The 18,436-nt window shown below is 56.1% G+C and overlaps 1 protein-coding gene across 1 annotated transcript; it reads left to right on the forward strand.

The window, feature by feature from the left end:
- Positions 1-133: 133 nt before the first annotated feature.
- On the forward strand, positions 134-18,022 carry PLA2G4F (phospholipase A2 group IVF). Its single transcript, XM_055276937.2, has 20 exons — positions 134-331; positions 1,183-1,255; positions 2,510-2,646; positions 2,752-2,880; positions 3,316-3,356; positions 3,634-3,676; positions 4,276-4,342; positions 6,250-6,419; positions 6,537-6,650; positions 6,882-6,919; positions 7,174-7,309; positions 9,265-9,401; positions 9,683-9,905; positions 10,794-10,908; positions 11,132-11,269; positions 11,353-11,460; positions 12,409-12,603; positions 12,912-13,078; positions 14,348-14,534; positions 14,858-18,022. Exons 1-20 carry the CDS (start codon positions 221-223, stop codon positions 15,076-15,078), a joined length of 2,550 nt encoding a protein of 849 aa, XP_055132912.1. The 5' UTR covers positions 134-220; the 3' UTR covers positions 15,079-18,022.
- Positions 18,023-18,436: the final 414 nt, after the last annotated feature.

The following is an 18,436-nucleotide window of genomic DNA, read 5'->3' on the forward strand; positions in this document are numbered from 1 at the left end:
GGAGAGGGACTGAGCTGCCTCCTGCCTGGGAAAATTAAGCTCCAGTCACTTCCTGGAGCATGTCAAACTCCACCTCCAGCAGGCCATCCAGCCTGAGTCCTCTGCAGAGCAGGCAGCTCCACCCTCCCAGCTCAGTGCTGCCTGTCACACCTGAGCCAGCAGTTTGTGCAACCAGAGGAGCACAGGCAGGGCTCCCTGCTGGGGCCTGGGCTGCCCAGCCATGCCTTGGGCACTCTGGCCAAGGTGGCTGGCAGGCAAGATGCTGCCCCTTCTGGGGGCAGTGCTGCTTCAGAAGAGAGAGAAGAGGGGCCCTCTGTGGAGGCACTGGCGGGTAACGTACCTGAGATTACCTGGGAAACCCGGACTGGGGGAGTCCTGGGAGCTGCAGTGCCCTGTGAAGACTGAGACCAGCCCCAGCCCTGGGTGTTGAGTTGGGGTGGGACCTGTTTATTCTAGATTACCTGGCAGAGCTTGAATTAGACCTTGGCCCTTAAAATAGCTCCCTCCGATTAGGAAATGGAGGGTTAGTTCACTTGACACTTGTCTGGGGTGGGTTGGCTTTCGCCAAGGATGCGCGAGCCTGGCTGTAGAGTCCACGGAGCTAGTGGGGTTGTGAGGGGAGAGTTTCCCTCCCAGTAGGCAGCATGCTGATGTTATCTCTCCTGAGCCCAGCTGCTGCAACCTGCTCGGCGACTCGTCAGACCAGTACCGGCCGGCTGGTGACTCTCGGCTTCCGCTCACCTGCTCGCTGCCTCCTAGACGGTCTTTGAGCCTCTGTCAGGGAGCAAGTGAAGGAGGGGGTGTCACAGTTTTCTCTTTTAATATTTAATCTTCTCAAGCACAACATTAGCACAGCTCTCACAGCCGCTCCCAAGCTAGAGTGGGGGCGCGAGGGTCTGAGAGGAGCTGCAGGTGTGTGGTGCATGACAGCCGTCATTAGTTCAGTGACTCCGTGCTGGATTTAGATTTGAACCCAGACCGGATGGGTTCCAGGGTCCAGACACATCACGAAGGTGCTGAACTCCCAATGCCTGGGCCCTGCCAAGGTCTCCCTGCTCCCTGGCACAGAGACGTCAGTGACCCTATGCCAGGTTGCTGCTCCGTGATGGGACGAGGGGAACAATGGGGTGAGGGATCAGGCTCACACTAGCTGACTGAGTCCCTGGAGTTCTGTTGTTGCAGCGGGAAACCTACCCATACTATGACCTCCAGGTGAAGGTGCTGAGGGCCACAAACATCCGGGGTACAGACCTGCGTGAGTGACCCCATCTCCACCCTTCTCCCTGTCCTTTCCCTGCAGCCTCCTCAGAGCTCAGCTCAGGCTGGCAAACAGAGAGAGAGCGTATGTATGTGTGTGTGTGTGTAAGAGTATACATGGGTGAGTACAAGTGAGAGTGCATGTGTATACATGTGTGCAAGTGTGTATACATGTGAGTATACGTGTGTGTATGCATGTGTGCAAGTATGTGTGAGTGCAAGTGTGAGTACATGTGTATATGTGTGTGAGTGCGTGTGTGTGGTGTAAACGTATGAGTGCGAGTGTGGGAGCACGAGTGTATATACACGTGTGCAAGTGTGTGCGTGTGTGAGTGCGAGTGTGTGGGACCACGTGTGTATATACATGTGTGCGAGTGTGTGTGAGTGCGAGTGTGAGTGTGTATACACATGTAGGAATGTGTGCGTGCAAGTGTGAGTGGAAGTGTATATATGTGTGAGTGTGTGTGAACGTGAGTGCGTGTGTGTATACATGCGTGTGTGTGCGTGTTGTATATGTGTGTGTATACATGACAGTGAGTGCCAGTGTGTTGGACTGTATACGAGTGTGACACGTATATGAGTGTGTGTATACGTGTGTGACTCTATACGTGTGTGTGTATACGTGTGTGTGACTGTATACACGTGTATACACGTGTGTGACTGTATACGTGTGTGACTGTATACGAGTGTGTGTATACGTGTGTGTGCCAGTGTGAGAGTACTACACACGTGTGCGTGCATGAGTGCAAGAGTGTGTGTGAGAGCGTGTGTGTGTGGAGTAGGTGGAGGGACTGGTGCTGACCATGGAGGTGAGGGCAGGCAGGGCTGGAGGGGACAGCTGTGCAGACTCGGCCTCCTCCCTGTGCCTGGGAGTGCCACCCTGGGTGAGTGTGTGAGGCCCGCTGTGGCTACAAGTCAGCACGTGCTCTCAGGAAGCTTTCCATGCCAGTGCCCACACAGGGAGGGGATTTTACTGCCTGAATCAGGCAGTAGCTGGAATTAATGGTCTTTGCTGCCATGGGATCTTTCCAACTGGCTGCTGCAGGATTTCTGTTCAGGTGAATGGGAGGTGTGTGGAATCAAGATGGAGTGAAAGACATCAAGGCTCTCCCTCCACCTCCTCACCCCACCATGCCACATGGGCAGCTTCCCCTCCCTACTCTGCTCCTTCCCCTTCCGCCCTAGCCTCCCCCGGGAAACCTTTTCGGCAATGAGAGCTTGAGACCCCGGCCCCTCCCTGTCCTACCTGCAGTGTCCAAAGCTGACTGCTATGTGCAACTGTGGCTGCCCACAGCGTCCCCCAGCCCTGCCCAGACGAGGATAGTGGCCAACAGCAGTGACCCCGAGTGGAATGAGACCTTCCACTACCAGATCCATGGTGCTGTGAAGGTGAGGGCCAGCCAGCGGGCCAGGCTGCAGAAGGAGGGGAACTCCTCAGACAGCTACCCTCCTGTCCTACCTCATGCTCCGACCTCCTGCCTGCCCTGTCCCCAGAACGTCCTGGAGCTCACCCTCTATGACAAGGACATCCTGGGCAGCGACCAGCTCTCCCTGCTCCTGTTTGACCTAAGGAACCTCAAGTGTGGCCAACCTCACAGACACACCTTCCCACTCAACCACCAGGTGAGCCCACCAGTACTGGCAGAGAGCCCAGCTGGAGGAGGGGAGGCCCAGCACAGGGCCACCGAAGAGGGGGCTCCAGTCAGCACAGGCCAAGCCTCCAAGGCAGACCTTCCTCCATCCCGCAGCCCTGACCCTATAAAGGTTTCCCTCCAATACATCTTCCTTGCATGAAACCAAAATATGAGCTCCTTGAGGGCTGTGTGTTGCCTGTGTCAGTCACAGCTGAATTCTTAATGTCTAGAGCAGTGCCTGACACATATTTTGGAATAAGTGAGGCTCTCCATGGAGATACCACTGCCCCTACTATGTCCATGACAAGCCACAATGCCAGTCTCCCCTTCTAGACCCTGGAGCTAAGCAGGGCTGGCGAGCAGGAACAGCTCTGGAGGTTTTTGGAGCCTTGAAAAAATTGGTGCTCCCTCCCCCTCCATGTAGGATTCACAAGAGCTGCAGGTGGAATTTGTTCTGGAGAAGAGGTGAGTTCTGGTAGAGCCAACGCCCTCAGAGACTCAGAGATTTGAGTCAGGGCAGCTCCTAGGTGCCAGTCACCATGTCCTGCACTGGCCTTGCAGGCCTGGCCTGGAGGTGATGGCCTGGTCTTGACAGCCATCTGCATGTTGGACGGCAGGCTCACCCCACCCCAAACCCTGCTGTGCTCCTCATGCTCTGCCCGCTGCTTCAGTCACATTATGATTGTAGAGGCCATCATGATGGGGCCAGATGTATTCCCCATGTATTCCTCATCCTTTGCAGCCAGGTGCCTGCATCTGAAGTCATCACCAACGGGGTTCTGGTGGTGAGTGGGGAAGGCGAGCTTGGCGCTGTTCCAGGCTGGGGGGCAGTGAGGAACCCGTGACAGGGCCCATCAGGCCCACTTGCCTCTGAAGGACACCCAATCCCTCCTCAGAGGGGAGACATGCTAGGGAGGCACCTCCAGAGGGGACACCTAAGCCCTCCTCGGAGGGGAGACATGCTAGGGAGGCACCTCCAGAGAGGAAGGACAAGAAGCTGCCAAGCACTTGGTGGACAGCCCAGGACCCCAGCCTCCTACTCCCACACAGCACATTACTCACTTGTGCCTCTGGCTGCTGAGACCACCGGAGCAGCCACTGTCATGGCCTCTCAACTCCTCCCCCTTTCCCACCAGCGCCCACTTCCTCTGAGTCTGGGGAGAGGGGCTGGGTATGACCTTGGGCTGCTGCAAAAGATTCCTACCCATGAGGCCCAGGTCCTGGGAGGGCTGTTTCCTAGACCCTGCCCCAGGAACTCCTCTCTCCCTCCATCCTGGCTGGGGCTATGGCTGTTTCCCAGATCCTGCCCTAGGCACTCCTCCCTCTCTCCATCCTGGCTGGGGCCGTGGGCTGTCTGGCTCCCACAGGCCTCTGCTTTCCTCAGGCTCACCCCTGTCTGAGAATCCAGGGCACTCTCCGGGAAGATGGGACAGCCCCACGGGAAGAGTATGGTGAGTCTGCTCAGCGGCTTTGGGTCTTTTGCCTTCTCTCCTGGGGTTGGGACTACTGATGTCAAGGAGGTGGGTCTGGGGCAGGAAGTTCTTAAAGTTTTCATTGCTCAAAGCTGACTAACGAGGGGATGGATTGCCCCTGGAGGCAGTGAACAACCTGTCCCTGGAAGTGTTCCAGCAAAGAGATTGTATCTGCCCAACTATTGCTCTACAACAAACACCCACATGATCTCAGTGGCATACAAGCAGCATCTATTCGGCTCACACACCTGGCGGTCAGCCGGGCTGGGCTTGGCGGGGGTGGCCCAGCCCTGTGCCATGCGTCTCTCCTCTGCCTCCTGTGACAAGCCCATTAGCCTGGGCATGTTCTCAAGGCATCGACAGAAGCAAAAGAGAGCAAGCCCAACTGAGCAAGCGCTTGTTAAGCCTGGTCACAGCCTGGCCACTACCTAACATGTTATTGGCCAAAACAGGGTTGAACTCAAAGCTGGAGGGCAGGGATTATAGTTGGCCTCTTTAGCGGGAGGAGCTGAAGTCACATGGCAGAATGAGAATACGGGGGAAATGAAGAACTGGGGTTGTCAAACCCAGTGCCACAGAGGGCAGCCACCCAGGCAGAGGAGTCCAGATGTGGGATAGCAGCGGTGGCTGTGTGACAGCGAAGGCCCCTTCCAGTGCTGACAGCCTGAGCCTGCAGGACGAGTCCTGCCCGGGGAACCCTGAGGGCTCACTCTGAGGCAGGCCCTGGGCTAAGCATTTTAATGGGTCTTATAATCCTCCTAACAACCCTGTAAAGCAGGCACAATCAGTATCCTCTAATTCATGAGACTGAGGCCCAAAGAAGACACTTGCTCAAGGGCACACAGCCAGTAAGTAGTAGAGCCAGGGTCAAACCCAGGTCGGTGACACTCCAGTTCTCTCAACCACGGATTTGGTTTCTTCTTATGAATAGCACGTCTCCATCTCAGTCCATAGGCCTTGGCATGAATAAAATATCACTTTCCTTATTTTCTTGAATTCCTTCCCCACGCTTGGTCATGTCGAGTCTCTGGGCCTCATCTAGTGCAAGGAGGGGCTGTAAGGCAGGGACTCCTCTGGACCTCTCATCCCTCAGTGTCTGCTGTCCTCGCAAACTTTGGGTCTCTGTTGCTTCCATGTTGTGTTAGGGGCTGGGACTCCTGGGGGGCTGTCTGCGGCCCCCTCTGCCCGGATGTCATGTGCAGCCATTTCTCTCTGGGGTCTGGCCTCCTCCCCAAGAAAGCTGCTGGGAAGCTGGGCATGGAGCTCTGGAGCCCACAAGCCCACCCCCTCACTCCTCCCAGCCTGGGCCTCATCTTCCAGTCTGGGCTAGCCCTCCGCTGCTTCTCCAGGACGTGCATCTCTCTGTACCCACGCATCCCATTCTTCCTCCTCCCGCCTCTACAAACCTTCCTCTCCCAACGTTCTACACTTGGAAACAAAGGCCGGAACAACTTGCAGCCTACTGGTTTTCTCTCGGGCCACAAACCTCCAACACAAGGAGTAAAGAGGCTGAAGTGGGGCAAGGGGGACCCACCACCTGAAAACTGCTCATTCTTATAATAAACATAGAATCATCTCAAATCATCAGCCCCACAGGCTCTGGGCAGGGCCCCTCTCCCTCCCCGCTCCCTGCCTTCCCCTCCAGGCATTTGTGTGCTTCCCACCCTTCCCGAGTCCCAGTTCTGACCAGGGCAGGCTAGAGGACCCAAGAGTCCTTCCGGAGGCTTTCTCTATCAACAGTGCTCAAGAGAGAGCAGGGCAATAGGAGTTGGCATGTCCTAGGGGAAGAGAAGGGAGGGGTTGCTGCTGGGGCGCTGCCAGCATAAGCCGCACAGACACAGACTCACCCCCTCACCTGCGCACCCACCTGGGCCCTCTGCTCTCAGGCTCTAGGCAGCTCCAGCTGGCAGTGCCTGGGGCCTACGAGAAGCCACAGCTCTTGCCCCTGCAGTCTCCCACAGAGCCAGGCCTCCCACCCACCTTTACCTTCCACGTGAACCCAGTGCTGAGCTCCAGGCTACACGTGGAGCTGCTGGAGCTGCTGGCAGCTGTGCAGGTGAGTGTGCCGCCAGGACGGCAGATCCAACTCAGCCCAGACGGGCGTTCCAGGGCCACGCTGGGGGAGACTTTTCTTCCCTGCTGGAGAGCTTCTTGGGTGTTTTCTTCTCCACAGAGTGGCCCCAGCACGGAGCTAGAGGCTCAGACCAGCAAGCTGGGCGAGGGGGGCATCCTGCTCTCCTCTCTGCCCCTAGGCCAGGAGGAACAGTGTTCTGTGGCCCTGGGGGAGGTAAGGCTCTATCTGGGTGCCAGAGGGACCCCTGCCTGCTCTCTGTGACCACCAAGAGAGGTCTGGAGGAGGGACCCAAGAGGGTGGCTGGATCAGGTCAGCCCAGAGCTCAGTTATAATGTCCACATCGGGCCAGAGATCGCGGGGCCCCAGGGGCTGCAGGTGGGGGAGCCATTTCTCTGGGAGAATCCTGCTCAGAGAGCTCAGGGTTGGGGCTGCTGTGTCTTTCAGGGCCAGGAGGTGGCTCTGAGTATGAAGGTGGAAATGAGGTGAGTAGGACTCCAGGCAGAAGGCCTCTTGCGGCTGGGCTAGAAGTGTGGGGACATACCCCAACGTACTCCATTCTCTTGCCCAAGAAGCTCAGGCTGTGGGGTGGGGATGACACTTTTCCCTCCCTGGTTCTGGTGCTGGTGGGCGGATCCCCTGGACCTGCTCCTGTGAAAGACCTGGGCTGGGCCGAAGGCTCTCCTCCACTGGACAGTCACCCAGAACCCCCCCCACCACCCCACCCCACTTGAGGCAGCTCCGGGGACCTAGACCTACGCCTTGGCTTTGACCTCTGTGATGGGGAGCAGGAGTTTCTGGACAGGAGGAAGCAGGTCGTGTCCAAGGCCCTGCAGCAGGTGCTGGGATTGAGTGAGGCTCCGGACAGTGGCCAGGTACGGAATGGAGGAGGAGCTGGACCCCAGAGCCGCTAGGACCAAATCAAGCCTCTTCCCTTGAGAGGACCAGCATGGCTAAGAGGGGCCAGAGGAGGTTGGCCTGTTCGCCTGAGCTGTGGGCACCATCGGCAGAGCCAGGACCCCATATGGGACTAGGGCCGAACAGCCCTGGCCAAGGCTGGATGTCTTGGTCTGTGTGGGCTGCCGTAACAAAACCCCACAGACCAGGTGGCTTAAATGACAGAAATGACTTTTCTCTCAGTTCTGGAGGCTGGAAGTCCGAGATGAAGGTGTCATCATCAGGGTTGGTTTCTGCTGGGGCCCCTATCCTCTTCCTAGTGGAGCTGTCTCGCCGTGTCCTCATGTGGCCCTTCCTCTGTGCATGTGTGCAGAGCATGCGCCTTGGGGTCTCTTCCTCCTCCTCTTCTAAGGACCCCAGTCCTATCAGTTGAAGGCCTTGCCCTTACTCACTTCACCTTTATTACCTCCTTGTAGGCCCTGTTTCCAAATACTGTCACATTGGGGGTTAGGGCTTCAACACAGGAATTTGGAGGGGGACAGTTGAGTCCGTAACGTGATCAAAGGGATGTGGAGGTTGGGGGTCCCTGGGATCCTCTGGGTATAGAGACAGCCAGCCTGTGGCCGGGAGGCAGGAGGAAAGGCGTGCTGAGAGAGGGACTTGCAGGGGATCAGGAGTAGGCTGCCGGCTTCCTCCTGGCTGCCTGAGTCCTCAGGAGACGCTGTAACTGTGGCCCAGCGCTGACAAGCCTAGATCATTCATTGGGGCAATATGTGTGCCCTCTCTGTGCTAGGTGTCTGCTCTGTCTCATCCAGCACTCTGAAGCGACAGCGCCTTCTGTGAGCAGTGGCTAGGGAGCATTTTCTCAAGACAGGAGACGAAAAGAGAACAGGGAAAAGAACCAAAAATCCAGAGTGGAATGAGCCAAATCTTACTGGGAAAGCTAAGCAACCAAAAGCATGGACTCTGACCCCTCAGGCACCTCCGATCCTGAGGAGACCTTAAAACGTCTGGGCACCTTTGGCGTCTGGGGGCAGGTCTATGCTGCTTGCTGGCCTTTGTCACTTTAGCTCAGTGGTGCTCAACAGGGGACAATTTAGTTCCTCCCCACCGCACCCCTGGGGACATTTGTCCACGTGTAGAGATCAATTTCGTTGTTGCTGCTGGGGAGAGGGGAGGTGGAGGGAGGCTGCTGGCTTCTACTGGGTAGAGGGGGCCAGAAATGCTGCTAAACATCCTACAACACATAGGACAGTCCCCACAGCAAAGAGCTACCTGGTCAAGAATATCGAGAGTGCCACGGTTGAGAGGAACCTGCTGTAGCTGATTTTGGGGAATCAGATGTACCTTCCAGGTCTATATCTTCCAGGTCGAATGGTTAAGGGCTATCTCTGGAGCCGTACGGCTTAGGTGTGAGAGCTCATCACTTAATAACTGTATGATCTTGGGCGCATTATTTAACCTTCCTGTGCCTCAGTTTCAACATCTGGAAAATGGGGGTTCTCTTTTTTTTTTTTTGAGACGAAGTCTCGCTCTGTCGCCCAGGCTGGAGTGCAGTGGCAAAATTTCAGCTCACTGCAAGCTCCGCCTCCCGGATTCACGCCATTCTCCTGCCTCAGCCTCCAGAGAGCTGGGACTACAGGTGCCCGCCACCACGCCCGGCTAATTTTTTTGTAGTTTTAGTAGAGACGGGGTTTCACCGTGGTCTCGATCTCCTGACCTCATGATCCGCCCGCCTCAGCCTCCTAAAGTGCTGGGATTACAGGCGTGAGCCACCATGCCCGGCCAAAAATGGGGTTCTCATTGGGTTGCTGTGAGGATTCAACGAGATAATACGTGTAAGGCTCTTAGAATAATGTCTGACATGTATAGGCAGTAATACGTAAATGACGGTGGTAGTCGGAGTCATTATCCTTGTTATTATTGTACCCAGGTGCCTGTAGTGGCTGTGTTGGGCTCTGGTGGTGGAACCCGAGCCATGTCTTCTCTGTATGGCAGCCTGGCAGGGTTGCAGGAGCTCGGCCTTCTAGACACTGTGACCTACCTGAGTGGGGTCTCTGGGTCCACCTGGTAAGTGAGGTGGGGGCAGGGCACAGGGTAAAGGAGACCCCACAAAGTGTGGGGTTGTGACCTGGTGATCTGAAGGAGTCCCTGAGGGGCTGGGATCCTGTCTCCAAGGGTGTTAGGAGGGGCAGGAAGAGGCTGAGTCCCAAGCGCCCCTCTGAGTGGGGTTGCTTGCAGGGCAGCAGAGCAAGTGGTGGGGGTGGAGGGCCACTCACAGACTCTGCACGCCTCTCTCCCGTGGCTGTGCTTTCCTGCCCCTGACTCAGGCACACCCCCCCCATCCCCAGGTGCATCTCCACACTCTACAGGGACCCAGCCTGGTCCCAGGTGGCCTTGCAGGGCCCCATTGATCGTGCCCAGGTTCACGTCTGCAGCAGTAAGATGGGAGCTTTGTCCACAGAGCGGCTACAGTACTACACTCAGGAACTGGGGGTTCGGGAGCGCAGTGGCCACAGCGTGTCCCTCATCGACCTCTGGGGCCTCCTTGTGGAGTATTTCCTGTACCAGGAGGTGAGAGAAGAGCCAGAAGGAAATACACAGGCTCCTCTCCACTCCTTCCACCCACCCCTTCCTTCTGCCTCATCCCTCAGGCTAAGATCTGATTTACAAAGCTGTTCCTGAGGTCTCGGCTCCCCTGGGGCCAGGAGTGTGACTCCAGGGTGGGCTGGCGCCACTTTGCCTCCCTAGCTCCTAACCCCTGGGGAGGAGGAGCCCGGCCTGCAGCGCTTAGCTCTGGCTGCATATTAGAATCACCGGCAGAGCTTTTCAAACACCCATGCTTTGGTCCCCCTTCCAGAGATAGTGATTTTAGTTGGTCTCAGGATGTTTTGAAAGTGATTTCAGCCCACACCTGGAAGTGAGGCCCAGCACCACACCTACTCCTCGGCCAGTTCGGCCATAACTCACGCTGCCTGGCTGCTCCTGGGACTTCAGACCCAGCTGCAGTTCCAGACGATAAGACTCAGAGCTGCTCCCCACCACCCTGTGTGTGGAGATCAGTTGTGGGTGGATATCACAAGTGATTTCTCATTTCTAACTAAATAATCCACATTTTCTAGTAATTTATTTTTTAAAGAAATTGGACTGGCTTTTCAAGAATGCCTTTAACCATGTCACCCTGACTCCCTGGTGTTCTGATACGCTGTTTTGAATAGTAAAGAAGGAGGAAGGGTGTTCCCATAGTCCCTGGAATTATACAGACCCACAGTGGGCTCCCCTCGGCTGCGGCCTGAAGCCTGTCCCTCAGAAGTCTGTCCTTACAGCACTGGCCTTGGCGACCCAAAGCCTCTCTTGTAGGCACGCCACACCCTGCAGGGTGCCGGCCCCAGGCCGTGGGGATGGGGAATGGAACTCCTGAAAGGCCAAGCGGCCAAGCTGCCTCTCTTCTTTCCTGCCCAGGAGAATCCTGCCAAGCTGTCTGACCAACAGGAGGCGGTCCGCCAGGGTCAGAACCCTTACCCCATTTACACCAGCGTCAACGTCCGCACCAACATGAGTGGGGAAGATTTTGCAGGTGCCTGGGTGTGGAGACGAAGGAAGGAGGTAGAGGAGGTGGGGAGGTGGGAGTGAGAGGCCAGGGTGATCAGGGTACCCAGAGGAGGTGGTTGCACACGGGCACCTTGGAGCACAGCGGGGCTGCTGCTTCTTCCTGTCGTTGGCAAGGCTAAGATTCCTGCTTGGGCACAAGCACCGTGGTGGGAAGCCCCTGGTGACTTTCCCTTCACTCGGGCCCCTAGAGTGGTGCGAGTTCACGCCCTATGAGGTTGGCTTCCCCAAGTACGGGGCTTATGTTCCCACCGAGCTCTTCGGCTCAGAACTCTTCATGGGGCGATTGCTGCAGCTCCAGCCCGAACCCCGGATCTGCTACCTGCAAGGTGAGTCGAGGCTGGAGGGCTGGGGACAGGCAGGTGCCGGGGCCAGGCGCTGACGCAGGGTTGGGCTGTGCCTGTCTCCTTAGGTGTGTGGGGCAGCGCCTTTGCCACCAGCCTGGATGAGATCTTCCTAAAGACTGCCGGCTCGGGCCTTGGCTTCCTGGAGTGGTACAGAGGCGGTGTGAATATCACAGGTGAGGGTAGCGACCCCGAGTCCCTCCCACACCACATTCCAGCAACAGGGCCCTGGCAGAGACATGAAGAATGAGGGAGGGGACAGAGGAGGACTTGGCTGTCCCACTGGATTCGGGGAAGTCCTGAGGAAATGACTTCTAGCTTAGGGTATCTAGATGCCCAGAGGTGTGATCAAGCCACACCTTTGAGTTCTCTGTTCTGGGATCCAGTTAGGTCCACTCGGCACAGGACTACTGGGTATTGGGTTGATATTCTGTCCGCTCCTCTTCAGTGGCTCCTCTTCAGCCTGGTCCTTAAATGGCTCATGGGAGCCCCACGGTGCAGAGCACTTTCCCACTTTTCTCCCCTGGATCGCTTTTGCTCTGTTCTTCAGTTCAGCTCAGATGCCGTTTTGTCAGACATCCCTTTTCCACTCCATCCCTCCAGGATGCCTGAGAATCTTACTACCGTGGTCCTCTAGGACCATGTGCACATCCCTGTTGTTGTCCTTACCCCGGAGCATTGTCATCATTTATTCTCTCTTTATGTGACTTTCCCCCACAAGTAGGCCGTGCACCTGGGAGGGCCAGGGCAGGTCCCGTTCACCTTCGCAGCCCTCATGCCTAGTTCAGTGCCGGGCATAGTAACTGCTCAGTCAGAGTTTAATGGACGAAGTTCTGATTGGAAGCTATAGACTCAAACTTTATTTTCGGAAGGGTGGAAGATAAATTATTATTTAGTAAATACAATGCTATAGGCAGTTTTCAAAACATAGAGGATACAAAAGAAAAAGTTGTTTCAAAGTGGTTCCATGAAGCATTGGTCAGAGGCTTGGGAGGTGGGGTCGGGGAGGAGGAGGGATGTGGGGAGGGCTCACTGTTGGGGAGGGGCACCCCTGAACTATAAGGACCACTGGGCAAAGGAGGATGCCACTTCTCCCTCAGTTTCTTTGTCCCACCCCTGTCTAGATGACTGCCAGAAGCCTCAGCTGCACAACCCCTCGAGGCTGCGAACGAGGCTCCTCACCCCGCAGGGGCCCTTCTCCCAGGCTGTGCTGGACATATTCACCTCCCGCTTCACTTCTGCCCAAAGCTTTAACTTCACCCGGGGTCTCTGCTTGCACAAGGACTATGTGGCTGGCAGGGAGTTCGTGGCCTGGAAAGGTGGGTGCTGCCTTGGGTGGGAGATGGGGGGGCTTCCCTTCCTGCCTGTGCCTCTGGCTCACTGGGGCCAGTGCTGGCTTTGGGCTGGGGGTTGAGGTGTGGTCTCCTGCTGCCTATGGGCTGATGCGGAGCGACTCTAAGTACTGCTGGAAGTTGGAAGGCAGAGCTGAGGGCTTGGGGCAGGAGACTCCATGGCTGTCAGAGAGAACTCTACAGAGAGAAGGCAAATGTGAATGCAAATACAGAAGCAGTTGCTATAGCAAGAGTAACTGCATTCGTCCCTGTGCGTACACATGGGTTCCTTGCAGACACACACCCGGACGCCTTCCCCAACCAGCTCACCCCCATGCGGGACTGCCTGTACCTGGTGGACGGAGGCTTTGCCATCAACTCTCCGTTCCCACTGGCTCTGCTGCCTCAGAGAGCAGTGGACCTCATTCTGTCCTTCGACTATTCCTTGGAAGCCCCTTTTGAGGTGAGGTGGGAGGCAGGGATGTGGGGAGCACCTGCAGTGAGTGGACAGACAGGGTGAGGGAGGAGAGGAGGGGAAAGAAGGCTCTGGTGAGGGGGACTGGCTGGGTGTGTGGGGATTGCTCTTTGTGGACGGCCTGGGTTCTACTCTGTGTGTGAGGGGCTGCCTTCTGAATGCTGTTGGCAGCACAGGTCTCCCAGTTGCAGGAGAATTGCTGACATTATGGTGGGCGTGGGAAGAGGAGGCCAAAGAGGGTCCCCAGGAATCTTCTAGCCTCATCCATAGAGGATCCCCCAGTTCTAGACTCTGCCCATTCATGACAGATTTCCCCACTCCAGCTTGGACCTGAGTCTGTGGCCCCTTTGTTACCATGGTAACAACAGAGCCATGAGGGTCCCCTCTGATGCAGAAGCCCTGCAGCAAGTCCCTCCAACTCTGCTGGGTGGTGGACGGAGGCCCCCATTCCCATGTGGGTGCTGGTGGTGCTGCTGGAGCAGCCCTTCCTTCTTTGGTCTCCTCCTTGTCCTGGGTCCAGTGAGAGCCTGGGATTGATTGGGGATTGATGAAGCCTCTTCTGACATGGACCTTCTGTGATTGTTGCGTGTCAACCTTGTGAAACTGACATCAGCTTCTAATAGGGAGCAGAGAGGGGTGAGAGAAGGGAAGACCGTGGTGGTTCCTGGAGGACCATGGCGGAATGCTGTTGAGGCAGTGGATGATTGACTGATGATCATTACTGATTATTGTTAATCTTCACAACACCACTCGATGGGGAGCTTTTTTTTGTTTTTGTTTTTGTTTTTTTTTTTAGACGGAGTCTCGCTCTGTCACCAGGCTGGAGTGCAGTGGTGCAATCTTGGCTCACTGCAACCTCTGCCTCCTAGGTTCAAATGATTCTCCTGCCTCAGCCTGCCGAGTAGCTGGGACTATAGGGACACACCACCACGCCCAGCTAATTTTTGTATTTTTAGTAGAGACAGGGTTTCACCATGTTGGCCAGGGTGGTCTTGATCTCTTGACCTCATGATCTGCCAGCCTCAGCCTCCCAAGGTGCTGGGATTACAGGCATGAGCCACCACGCCCGGCCGGGAGTTTAAAATTTTTTTATTTTACACATGAGAAACCAGCTCAGAAAGGAGCTGTCACCTGCCTGAAGTCACTCAGCTAGTCAGAAACAGAGCTGGCATTGAAGCCTGGGTGTGTATGAGTCCAGGGCGGCGGGGAGTGGCCAGGGTGGAGGAGGGGCAGAGTCAGAGGCTTGCTCCTGCTCAGGTCTTGAAGATGACAGAGAAGTACTGCCTGGACCGAGGAATCCCCTTCCCTAGCATCGAGGTGGGCCCTGAGGACATGGAGGAGGCTCGTGAGTGCTATCTGTTTGCCAAGGCTGAGGACCCCCGCTGCCCCATCGTGCTGCACTTCCCCCTTGTGAACCGTACCTTCCGCACACACCTGGCCCCAGGTAAGGGAAGCTCCGGGCCTGGGACTGATCCACAGAGCCCTGGGATGGTGACAGGACGCTGTTCTGAGGATGGGTTCCCTGGAGAATGTCACTAAGCACGCCTCCTGGTGGGCCTGAGCTGGCCCCTGTGGCCCTCTGCTCCCTGGGTCTCAGCGTTCACAGGGGGCCAGCCCCTCCTGGGGGGTCTGAGAGCTGAGACGTGGCCCAAGCAGGGCCCGCATGGAGCCAGCCAGGTGTCCTGCACAAGGAAGACTTCTGGGCTGTTCCAGCCAGTTCCACAGAGGGCTCCATCCTGGCCTCTTCTCTGCTTCCCCCACCCACAGGTGTGGAGCGACAAACAGCTGAGGAGAAGGCCTTTGGGGACTTTGTCATCAACAGGCCAGACACCCCCTATGGCATGATGAACTTCACCTACGAGCCCCAGGACTTTGATCGGCTGGTGGCCCTCAGTCGCTACAACGTTCTGAACAACGTGGAGACCTTGAAGTGCGCCCTCCAGCTGGCTCTGGACCGGCACCAGGCTCGGGAGAGGGCTGGGGGCTGACCAAGGCAGGAGGCAGAGGACTGTGACAGAGAGGAGACACACTGCTCGTGGTCAGGGCTTGTAGAGGGAGGAGCGATGGGGACTTTGTGCAGGGTCTGCTTCCCTTCTCTCCAGTACCTGCCTCGAGGTGCCCCAGGCCACGGAAAGCTCTTGCAGAATTGCAGCTTGGACTGGGACAGGGCTCTCCTTGTGTGTTTTTAGAGAAGATGGGCAGTAGATCGCTCCAGGGGCTCTTGGGGATGTAGGGCAGAAGGGAACAGCACTCATTTCACAGAGGGGTGTGGAGAGAATCAGGTGAGCCACAGGGGCCACCCCAGACACAGAAGGACCTCAGAGGGCCCAGGTCCTCAGACCCACACAGAACAGGGGCTGAGGGCACCGAGAAGCCAGCTGTCCTCCTTACACTGAGATGGAAAGCAGAGATGCATCCACCCACACTTCCTGCAGAGCGGCCCAAGCCCCAACCCCACCTCAAGCTCCTGGATGCACTGCTATCAAGAACAACGAGGGGCTGAGTGGGTGGCCAGCCTATGTCGCTGACTCCACAATCCTAACCCTCCTTCTGCCTTCTGGCCTCCTCGTGCCTCCTCCCAGATCACCCTTCTCTTCCCAGCGCCCTAAAGCCTGTGGGGTGATGGCCCATTCTGGCTGCTCCAGGTGGGAGATGTGGGCATATCTCCCTGCCAATTAGCCAGGCTTCACTCTTCGAGCCTGGGCCACAGTCTCTGGTCATGTGTGTAGTGGCCACATCATGCAAATATAGTCTCACCATTCCGAGGAGCTAAATGGGTGTGTCTAGAAGGGGCATCTGTTCACCAGGGGGAGAGGATGTGCACCTGTATGTGGGGCAGGGGGGTGTGCAAGTTCCTGGAGGTGGGTTAGTCCAAGGCATGGGCAGTGCACAGGGAGCCTCGCCTGGGCTCTTGCCTCTTTCCCAGGTGCATCCAATGGGTCTTGGCAAGTTTTGTTTCTCACTCTCCCTCTTCTCCATTTCCCCTGACCCGCCAGGGACTCTCCAAATACCTAGAACCTCTCTAGTGTGGGCAGCCCTCAGATTTGTGAAGAGGAGATCCATTCTGGCCAGGCCCTCTCCATCTGGCCACGGCCTCTAGAGCATATGCCTCCAGTGCTGAGCTGCCTAGGACCCTGCAACAGCACTTGAGACCTTGTTTCTTCTGCCCCCTGTCCCAGGGGCTCCCTCTCGGCTGCGCCCCCTGCTCCACGCTCTCTCCCACAGACACGCTGTCAGGAACACCTGTGCTGGGAAGCCTCACCTGTCCTGAGTCTGGGAAGAAGACTCTAGTTCTGGCTCCCAGGTTGGGGAAGGGTGACTGGAGCCCAGCCCGTGTCTTGGCCTGGCCTGGGACCTGCAGCCCTCCAGCTGGCATGAGTTGCGAGGGCTGGGGGAGCCAGTTATTTGGGCTGGCATGGGGTGGGGACATCTCAGTTCTCCTCTGCCTCCTCACCACGGCTGCCTGTCACAGGCCACGGCCCCTCCTCTTGGTTCAGCAGTGAGAGGTTTATCTGGGAGTTTATCTGGCTCCTGCTGTGGTCATCGTCATCAACACTGCTGTGCCTGCTGTCATCAATAACTTGTCAGTAAAACCTTCATAGGGTTCACAGCTTAGAACTGCACAGCGTTCACAACTTAGAATCTGCAGTGTTTCTTCAGTGCCCATTAGAGCCTCAGGCTGTCTCTGGCTCCTAGAAAGTCATTCTACCATCTGTTTTGTTCACTGCTGTATCCTCAGTACCTAGAGCAGCAGCTGATACATGGTAGGCGCTCAGTAAATATTTGATAAATGAATGGGAACCTACATTCTAAGAGATGGATCATCACCCACTAACCCCAAAAAAGCATGAAATGCTTTCATGATTCTTAACCCATTTGGACTTTTTGAAGAGCTGATGTAAACCATAGACCCTCTCCCAAGAAAAAGGTGCACACACACATGAAAAGTTGCTTACAACAAGGTCTCTGCTTCAGCTATGTGATCACCAGCCCCAGGGTTGTAGAGGCCAGTGTCTGTCCCCCCAGGCCAGCAAGGCTTGTGAAGGAGGCAAACGTGGGCTTGTGCAGAGTGGGCGGGGACCTTCTCACACAGAAGTGTAGGCAATGCCACTTGTGCTCAGATAAGGTTTGGGAGGACACTGGGACAAAATCGAGGGCAGGGAGCAGGAAGCTGGGCTAGTGCTGTGGCCCAGATATTGGCCAGAGGTGCAGGGAGGATCTCAGCCGGGGATGGGGAGGCTCCATCAAGACTGAATCTGGGAGCCACGCAGAGCAAGAAGGCAGGGGAGGGGCCGAAGGTAACCCGGCCAGTTTGATGTCTGCTCCTCAGGAGGGATCTGAGTCTTTACCTCATTTCCAACCCTTGTCTGAGATGGCTGGAAATAAGCTTCAGGGTCCTGAAGGTGACAGAGTTGGAGGGATTTGTCCAGAAGAACAAGCATGGTTTCCCTTGAAGCTGGGTAGAAACACAGGAGCAGGGACATCATTCATCAACTTGTCAGAGCCCCTCATGAGGCAAGGGAAGAAAAAGGGGGCCACAAGTGTAGGAGATTGGTCAGAGTGGTGGGAGAAACTATAGGGAAAGAAGCAGTCCTTCTGAAAGGTCAGAAGGCTCTGCATCGCTTCGGAGGAGCATAGCTAAAGACAGCTGTTCTATAACCCTGAGGCAGAGGGCAAGGAGTAGGCACAAGGGAGTGTGGGGGAATTTATCTTAAACAGGCTTGTTTACTTATGTTGACCAGGAACTGACTTTTGATCATCTATGCACATGACCTTCCCTGAAAGGGGAACAATAAATGTTAATTACCTCCAGTGTTTGCTCCAGGCTTTTGGCATTGTGCCTGCACTGAATAAAAGCAAGCAGCTCCAGCTTCTCAGGGCTGCACTTTGGCCACTTGAGCCGGGCAGTCCCCTAGCTGCTTTTACACTGCATACCTGTGTCTGCGTACACATTTCATCCACTGCTCAGCCAGGGTCGCTCCTCAGTGAGGAGGTATCTGAGTCCTTACCTCATTTCTAACCCTTGTCTGAGATGGCTGGAAATAAGCTTCAAGGTCCTGAAGGTGACAGAGTTGGAGGGATTCGTCCAGAAGAACAAGCATGGTTTCCCTTGAAGCTGGGTAGAAAAACAGGAGCAGGGGCATCATTCATCAACTTGTCAGAGCCCCTCATGAGAGAAAGAGGGCCACAAGCCTGTCACATAGGGCTGCACAGGTTGTGCACTGCACAACTTCAGGGGATCCTGTTCAATGAACTGATGATGTGAATTTGTCTCTTGGAGTTGTGTGACCTAGCAGCCCTGGGACCACAGCCTCAACTGAATATGAGGACAGAGGCTGGTTCAAA

The sequence above is a fragment of the Symphalangus syndactylus genome, chromosome 5, assembly GCF_028878055.3.
Source record: "Symphalangus syndactylus isolate Jambi chromosome 5, NHGRI_mSymSyn1-v2.1_pri, whole genome shotgun sequence".
Classification (NCBI taxonomy): Eukaryota; Metazoa; Chordata; class Mammalia; order Primates; family Hylobatidae; genus Symphalangus; species Symphalangus syndactylus.

What these genes read in the sequence shown, in the direction of transcription:
- PLA2G4F (XM_055276937.2), top strand. Translation starts at nt 221, where the DNA reads ATGCCTTGGGCACTCTGGCCAAGGTGGCTGGCAGGCAAGATGCTGCCC. An exon ending in AGCTGCTGGCAGCTGTGCAG is followed by an intron (nt 6,420 to 6,536) that starts GTGAGTGTGCCG and finishes TCTTCTCCACAG; the next exon opens with AGTGGCCCCAGCACGGAGCT. An exon ending in GGGGTCTCTGGGTCCACCTG is followed by an intron (nt 9,402 to 9,682) that starts GTAAGTGAGGTG and finishes CCCCATCCCCAG; the next exon opens with GTGCATCTCCACACTCTACA.